General features: G+C 70.4%; 1 protein-coding gene across 3 annotated transcripts; it reads left to right on the forward strand.

The window, feature by feature from the left end:
* SCN2B (sodium voltage-gated channel beta subunit 2) lies at nt 1-4809 on the forward strand. 3 transcript variants are annotated; one of them, XM_086766107.1, is made up of 4 exons: nt 1-204; nt 1823-1989; nt 2372-2582; nt 2716-4809. In XM_086766107.1, exons 1-4 carry the CDS (start codon nt 135-137, stop codon nt 2913-2915), a joined length of 648 nt encoding a protein of 215 aa, XP_086622233.1. In that variant the 5' UTR covers nt 1-134; the 3' UTR covers nt 2916-4809. The 3 variants fall into 3 exon arrangements, with proteins under 3 accessions (XP_086622233.1, XP_086622234.1, XP_086622235.1); XM_086766108.1 differs by lacking the exon at nt 1-204 and adding an exon at nt 460-575; XM_086766109.1 differs by lacking the exon at nt 1-204 and adding an exon at nt 660-907.
* The last annotated feature ends 3478 nt before the right edge of the window (nt 4810-8287 follow it).

The raw sequence follows: 8287 nt of genomic DNA on the forward strand, positions 1-8287 counted from the left end.
GCCATATTGGGCTGCGGGGTAGCGCGGCTCTAATGTTGTGTGTCACCCGCAAATAACCCGGCCGTTCGAAAAAAAGCAACCCACCACAGCCCACACCACCACCACGTCCTCTCCACACACTACACTCCTCCAAAATGAGCCCGGAAGCCTGGCTCCCGCAGCCCGCCCTGCTGCTCGCCGGCCTCGGCTTGCTGCTCTCGCTGGGTAAGTGCCGCCGGACCCCCTGCGGGACCCCGCCGCGGCACCCTCCGCGGCCAGGAGCCCCCTCCCCGCGCCCCCGTCAGCGGGGAGGCGGCCGGCCGCTGCCGGGTGCCGTGCCGCGGGGACGGGGATGGAGGCGATGCGGGATGCGCCTCGCTCAGCCCCGCTGCCGCTGCCGGGGCGACCCCGCTCTGCGGCAGCGCGGGGGATGCGGCGGCCGCGCCCGCTCTGAGGTGGGCTGCGCCGGGGAGGGGGCAGCGGCGGCCGGTGGGCTGCGGCGGCTTGGGACCGTCCTGCGGCAGGCTGCGGGGGGGTGCGGGGCACCGCGCTCTCTGCCTCTGCCCTGCCCCGCAGCCAGCAGCCAGCGTCAGCAGGTTTGGGGCTGTCGGCGGGAGCGGGCAGCGCGTCGCCTCGCAGCGCCGTCCTGCGCTGCGGGTGGGCTGCCTCTGCTTTGGGAGAGCCTGGGGGGTGGCGGGCCAAATCCCGGCGAGGTCTGCCGCAGGGGCTGCCTGTGACGGTACCGGGGAGCCCTGGGCGCGGGGTGCAGCGTGACAGAGCGTTTGGGAGCCTGCGCAGCACCGAAGGGCGCAGCCTGGACGCTCGGTCCCGGGGGTTTTAGCTGTTTCTTCCCCCTCGGCCGCAGGGCCGGGCCCAGGAGCGCCAGGAAGAAGGTGCGGGAGCAAAGAGCGGCAGGCGGAGGGGAGAGGTGAGGTGGGAACAGCACCTGGTGCCAGTGCCGCAGCCCCCGTTACGGCCTCGTCCGTCCAGGGCTCTCCGTCCCCGCGCTTCGCGGCGCTGAGCCTTACAGCTTGCAGCTGGTCGGCTGCGTGCCCTCCCCTCGGCGGGCCGGGGAGAACGTGCTGGGTGCAGGCACTGGGTTTCGGGTGCTGCGGGGCAGCCAGCGAACCAGGGGAGCTGCAGGAGACGCCCCACGGCTGCCCGTGCCCGGAGTCGGCCGTCCTGCCCCACGAGCTGTGCCGTGCGATGCCCCCGTTTCGCTGCCACGGCGCAGGGACTGGCCTTGTCCCCCTGGGAGCGATGACATCTTGACCTGGTCATTCCCAGCTGGAGAATCCTTACGTGAGCACCACTGGGATGGGTGGGGGAGCACCTGCATCCCCCCGGCAGATCCCAGCCGTTGCCGCTGAACTGCGTCCTGCTGGGCGTGAAATCCGACGAGCGCAGCCATGAATTTCTCGGCGGATGCAGCGCTGAGCCCTGCGTGCCGCTGCTGCGTTCAGCCCTTTGCGTAGTGTTATCGATTCTGCAGCAGGGAGGCCGCGTTTGCGCGGCGAGGAGCGGGGCTTGCCCGCAGTCAGCAGAATTTCGCACCGGGCGCGATCAGGCTGGGCAGGGCAGAGAGGGGTCATCAGCCCTGGCAGAGCAGGACGGAGAGGATGTCCAGCCCAGGGATGGTGCCGGGGCTGGGGCAGCTCCCCCTGTGCCACAGCTCGCTGCTGCGCGGGGGAACCGTGGTCCCGGCTGGCCGCGGCGCGCTCCGTGTGCGGCCGTGCCTGCAAGGCTGCTCGGTGGGATGGGGGCCCGGCCCCGCCGGCAGGATGGCCATTCCTGCACCCCCTCCCAGCTGTCTCTCTGCTCTCGCTCCTTGTGCTTGCGGCAGCGCCCACGGGACGGGGCATGGAGGTCATGGCCCCCACCACCATCAATGCCTTGAACGGCTCTTCCGTGAAGCTCTCCTGCACCTTCAACTCCTGCTACAAGGTGGAGAACAAGCAATTCTCCCTCAACTGGACCTACCAGGGGTGCAGGAACTGCTCTGAGGAGCTGGTGAGTCTCGCCGGGGCTGGGGGTCTGCTGAAAGGTCCGTGCGTTCCTTGGGGGTCCGCGTGCGTTCTTTGGGGGTCCCGAGCCTTCTCCTTACGTGTGCTCCTGCTCTCCGGCCCTCCTCCACGTAGGAGAGGTTGGCACCCGACAGCGTGAGGAAGCAGGGGTCGGGGCAGCGCCCCGTGCGGCAGGGCAGGCAGGGCTGAGCGGGGAGGGGGGCTGTGAGCAGACCCCGTCCCTGGCCGCTGCGGTGCCCAGAGCTGAGCGTGGGGCTGAGCGGGCGCTGTCCTGCTCGGGGGCGGGGAGGGGGACGCCTGGCCGGAGGAGGCGAGCGCGCGGGGGGGCCGAGCACTGTCTCACCTCCTCTCCCGCGCGGGCTGCCCAGTTCCTGCAGTTCCGGACGAAGATCATGAACAAGCAGCTGGACCGCTTCGGGAACCGGGTGGAGTTCACCGGGAACCCCACCAAGTACGATGTGTCCTTCACCCTCAAAAACGTGCAGCTGGAGGACGAGGGCACCTACAACTGCTACGTCCTGAACCCCCCGGACCGGCAGCGGGGCCACGCCAGCATCAGCCTGAAGGTGCTCACCAAAGGTCGGTGGCAGAGCCCTGCGCGAGCAGGGTTTGCTCCCCGGCGCCGGGAGCGAGCCCTGCCCGCTCCCCGTTCTCCCGCTGGCCGCCCCAGCAGGGGCTGCACGCCCTGAGCCCCCGTGCCCTGCCTCCCCAGAGCCCCCGAAGCACGACTCGACGGTGGCTGTCATCGTGGGCGCCTCCGTAGGCGGCTTCTTGGCCGTGGTGATCCTGGTGCTGATGGTGGTGAAATGCGTGCGCCGGAAAAAGCAGCAGAGGCTGAACACGGACGACCAGAAGACAGAGGAGGAGGGGAAGACGGACGGCGAAGGCAACCCGGACGAGGGCACCAAGTAACGCCCCCCCGCCCGCCCCTCCCTCTCACCCCTGTACAGCGCGGCCCCCTTGATGTGCTTCCAGAGCAAGGATTCCTGTCCCCCCAGAGCACCCTCCTTCCATCCAAACAGCCACCCCAGCCTGGAGCAGGGCGCGGAGAGAGGGTCCCCAGAGCCTGGCCGCAGCTGGGCCCCGCTGGGCACGCGCCGCGTGGGGCCGCGGGGAGCTGTGGGGACGCGGCGGCGCGGGAGACGAGCGCGGTCCCACGCGCGCAGGGGCTGGAGCAGGGGTGTCAGGAGGGGCAGAGGGGCCAGGCAGCCCTGTGCCCAGGTGTCCGCACCCTGTCCCGGGAGAAAAAGAGAGTGGGGCCGGCAGCCGTCCTCCCTCGGGGCCACGTCTCGCCCCGAGACCCTCGTACCCGATAGCTGCCCTTTCCTCCTCGCAAGCCTGGCGTGCCAACGCTGAGTGCCGTGACAAGGAGCCGGGCTCCTCGGGGACGGTCCCAGCTGCTCGGAAGCCGATGGCCGGGTCACGATCGTTGGCTCGGGCACCGTCTCCGAGCTGCGCTGGTTTTTGGAGCCGCTGATGGCTCCTGGTGTGTAACGGACGTACCCTTCTGCCTCTCGGGCTGTTTTTGGGCCTGAGCATCTCAGCCGAAGGCGCTGGGCTGACTTTTCTGTGCTCGTTTCCTTCTTGGGGAGGGTAATTCTAATGGAAAACGTTCTGCTGCCGTGCCAGACGGAGGTGGTGGGGTGCGGCTGCCGGGGACAAAGAGCTGCGGGGAGGAAGAGGAGTTTTTGGGCGCATGCTGGGAAGGACTGGGCAGGACAGCTCTGTCACCCTGAGCAGCCCAGTGGTGCTGGGGCTGCCTCCTCCAGCGCGGCACAATCCGTAACTGCCACGGCGACGCACTGCCAGCGCGCCCACGCGCCGGCCCGCGCCGGCCCCGCTTGCGGCAGCTCCCTCAGCGCGCCCCGGGAGCTGCCCCGCGCGCTCCGCAGCTGTGGTTAGCGGCGGCTGGGAGGGGACAAGGGCAGGTGCGGGCGAGCGGGGGTCCCGGCGAGCTCCGGAGTGGGAAGTGGTGGTCCTGCCTGCCTGGGGCTGGCTGCCTGGCCTTGGCAAGCCCCCTGCCTCCTGCGCCAGAGCTGGCGAGCAGGTGCCCGGGCTTTTCTTCTCCCGTGGCAGGCGGGATGTAGGGCAGGAGAGGGGCCCCCGGAGGACACTGCCCACAGCCTGGGCACCGCTGCCAGGGGAGAAGGGAGACCTCGGCCACGCCGCCCAGCGCCACGGCATCCCTGTGCGGGTGCCGTTCTGGCAGCGCCGCAGGCAATGCCGTCAGGCCCCGGGGATGGAGGGACGGCCCTGCGCTCCCTGCTCTGCCCCCATTGCTTTCTGCCCCCCGCACCTCGCTGGGCTCTGCGCCGCTCCCCTTCCTGCCTGCAGCAGGAATGCGCCACGTCTCGCCGTGGGGCTTCCCCCTCTCCCGCGGGCGTTGCTGCCCCGGGAGGGCTGGGCGGAGGCTGCCTGCCCCCACGCCGGATGGCTTTCCCCGTGGGGAGCCGGCCGCGAGGCCGATTCCCTGCAAGCGCTCGCTGCTGGATGCTGGGCCGCCAGCGGCTCCACGCGGGACGGAGCTGGCAGCCAGCGAAGGCCTCTGGCTGTTGCACGCGACCGGTCTCGCATCTGCCTTTCATCTCCTTCGTGCACTGTCCTTGGGTTGCGACTTGCCGATGTACGTACATAGCCGCACGCCGCGCGGCGTCTCTGCAAACACGTCTGTCCACGCCCAGCCGCCGTGACTGCAGCGCTGGGCTTGCGCCTTCTGCGCGGTTTCTTTCGCCGAGCACTGCTGCGTGTAGGATGTTTTTATTGCTCTTTGTACGGTCAAACAAAGAAAAGAACGAGAAAACGCAAACTGTGCGCTGGGTGCTTTTGTGCCGCTGCCCGCTGGAGGGGCAGGGCAGGCTCCCCGCGCTCCGCCCTGCCTGTGCCACTGCCCGGGGTGTCGGGGTGCTCCGCACGCGCCGCGGGGGCTCTGGCTCCGCCACGGGGACCCGCGCCCTGTCATCCATCCCGCCTCTGTCCCGCAGGGAGCCGGGACGGCCAGCGGAGCCCGGGGTGCGCGCCAGGTGATCGACACCCGGCCCCCGGCTGCTCTCCGACCTCGCAGTCCAACAACTGAGACAGGGCGAATACGCGCACCCGTCTGCTCACCGCAAAGGTACCCACCGCGAGGGACCGACGGCACCGACTGCACCCCCCCAGCGCCGGGGGCTTCGCAGATCCTCCAGAACCGGGGACGGGCACGCGTACAGACCGCGTCTCACGTCTCCTTGCACCGGGCGGGACTCGAGGTGTTGAGGAGCAGGAGAGCAAGTGGGGAAGTGGCGGGGACCTCTGCTCGGTGCCGTGCGGAGAGCCACGGGGACAGCCGGGGGCTCGGTGGGAGCCCAGAGCCCCTGGCCCTGCAATGCCGCCTGCAGCCCGGCTGCGTCGTGGAGCCGGGAGGTAATGAGGGGATCCTGGGGAAGGGGACACCCTAGGGCAGTGAGCCCAGGGAGCCGAGGGGGGTGAAGGGCAGCGCTGGGGAGGGTCCGGTGGAGGTGGCATCAGGCTGTGCCCGGTCAGGAAGAAACTTTCTCCTGGGACCAGGGCAGCAGCCTCTGCTCCTTGCAGATGCCTCTGCCGGGGCTGCCGGGGGACACGGCTCCTCTTCCCCGCTGTCGGAGAGGTCCCGTGGTGGGGCTGCCTCAGAGGCCGGCGGGTGCCAAGGCAGCATCGGGCAGGACGGCGCTGCGCAGGGAGGGGAGGGCAGGGAGAGAGAGAGCTGCAGGCAAGCGGAGCTGAGAATGGCCACGGCGGCCGAGCACTCACCCGCAGTCCGTGCGCCCGGGACCCCTCGCTCGGCTCCCAGCCCCCGTGCCTGCCCCAGCCAGGACGTTCCTGCAGAGCCGTCGGCTCCCTGCCGCTGCCGCCTGCCCGCTGCCAGCTCCGGGCCACCTTGTCTCTTAGAGGTCACAGCCAGAGGACCTTGCAGCAAAGATGAGGCGCTGATGGGAAGCTCTGCTCCAGCGACGCCACCTCCTCCCGGGCCAGGAGGTTTGGGAGGGGGCCAGGGCTGTCCTCGCCTCGCTGCCGGGGCGGGATGCTCTGGGGCTGCGGGGGCCAGCGCAGCGCTTGCTGCATTGAGCTGGGAGGCTGCAGCCCAACTGCTCTGCTCAGCCCTACCCCTCCGTCCTGGGAGAGCAGCCTGGCACTTTAACCCTCCCAGCTCCGCTGGCGCAGGGCGAGCGGGAGCGAGGGGCACTGCCCGGACGCTGTGACCCCCCCCGGCAGGATCCAAGCCAGCTGGCGAGACCCCCGAGCCCTCCTTCCTGTCCCCCCGGGGAGGTGATGGTGTCCGAGCAGGGGTGCTCACCTTCCCTGAAACCGGACACGGCAGCCTGGTGCTGGGCTCAGCAAAACAAGTTTCCGCTGAGCTGCAGTATCCCCGTGCCCCGCGCCGGACGCCTCAGCACGGTGCCAAAATCGAGGGCCAGCTGCCGTGAGTGCCCTTCCTGGCCGTGGGAGAGCAGAGCCTCTCCCAGGCCGGTGGCAGATGCCTCACGAGCTGAGTCGGCTGAGGAGACCGGCCAGAGCTGCCGAGCGTGACGGCTCCATCAGGCTCCTGTGACGGGCAGCGTCCCGCTCCCGGCCCTGCGGCCGCGTGGCTGGGACGGCACGGCTGGCCCCCGGCGTGCAGCGGGCAGCAGGGCTCGTCGCCTGTCCCTGGCAGGGCAGGCTCGTCTGCCCCGTGGCTTCAGCACCCCTGACCCAGAGGCACGGGCTCCTTGGCTCCCGGGCATCCCTCCCTCCACCCCGTGGTGCCTCTCTGCCGAGCTGCTGCTCGGCGGCGCGCCAGCCCTCACAATGAGCGAGGCTCCAGCAGATGCTGCGCTCCTCATCCCGTCTCAGCCCAACCGCTGGCCTGGTTGTCAGTGCCGTGGCTCTGCTCACCGACCCGTAGCCATCACCGACCCGTAGCCATCACCGGCGCCCGCCGAGACGCCTTCTGCTGCATCAGCAGTATTCCCCACGCCGCTCCCGCAGTGCCGGCTGCCAGCGCTGCCCAGCCCGCTCTGCCTGTACTTTTCCTGTCCCTGCTGCCAGCGCTGCAGCCCCAGCTCCTCCACCCGCAGGCACCCTCCCCGGGTCCCCCGAGATGCCCCTGTGCCCCGTGAAAAGCCGGGGGCACCCGGGACGTGCAGGCAGTGTCCCTGCAGAGGGGCTGCTCTCACACCCAAAAAAACCAAGCGATTCTGTCTGGGGAAGCCGTGCTGTACCTGGCAAGGGAGGTGCAGCCTCGCCCGGCCCCGGGCTGAGCGGTGCCTCGTGGGACACACGCCCTGCGCACCGAGGACCACAGCCCGGAGCAGCGGTGGTTGCTGCGCCTCCTCCCCTTCCCGCCATGCCCGTCCTCAGGATGCGTCACCTCCCACAAATTGCTGCTCCGCGCGGGGCTCGGGCTGCCTAATGGACCCGGGCGCAAAGGTAAGGCTCTATTTTGGCACGCCGCGTCACCGCTGGCCTCCATTAGGAGGGCCCTGCCGCCGCCTTTGTGGCTGTGGTCTGCTGAAGGGGAGGCCTAATGGACGTGATGGCGAGGAAAAGGTTGCCCAGACGGGAACACATGTGCAGCCAACTATCCCGGAACAGGCTCGCGGGGAGAAAAATAAGTTTTCCAAGCGTTGCCTTTTGTGCCGGGCAGATTCTCCCTGCAGCCCTGCCCACCGGTGTGGGGCCCTGTGTCCCCGGGGGCCGGGGACCCTGCCGGTGTCACCGAACAAGAGCTGCCCCCAGCTTTGGTGGCCCTTTGTCCCTTGGCAAGGGTGGTCCCATTGCGGCACCGGCCCCGCGTTCCCCGGCCATCCCTTGGGCAGCTCGGCCCCCAGCCCAGCCTGCAGTCCCTGCCGCCGCAGCCCACCCAGGCGCCAGCCGTGGGCACGCCGGCGGTGTCGGGACCCAGCGCGTGGAGGGGAGGGGGGCAGAAAAAGGGGGCGACCTGCGGGGGAGCTGGGCTGGCCTGGGGGTGTGCGGGGGCAACAGCCCGGGGGCGGGGGGGCGCACATGATGGGGGGTGCAGGGCACATGGCAAGTCAGCCCGGGCCGAGCCCCCCGCGGGTAGGGGGATGCGGAGTGCAGGGATGAAGGGTGGGGGGGTGTGAGGCGGGGGGATGCGGGGTGGGGGGGTGTGGGGCGGGGGATGCCGAGTGGAAGGATGAGGAGATGCACAGCGGAAGGATGGGGGGATGCCGAGTGGGAGGACGCGGGGCGGGGGGATGCGCGGAGGAGGGCGCAGCGCGGCCCCGCCCCGCCCCGTCCGGATGCCGCGGGCCCGCGGCGGGGGCGGCCAG

Source organism: Chlamydotis macqueenii, chromosome 24 (assembly GCF_036417535.1).
Source record: "Chlamydotis macqueenii isolate bChlMac1 chromosome 24, bChlMac1.mat, whole genome shotgun sequence".
Lineage (NCBI taxonomy): Eukaryota > Metazoa > Chordata > Aves > Otidiformes > Otididae > Chlamydotis > Chlamydotis macqueenii.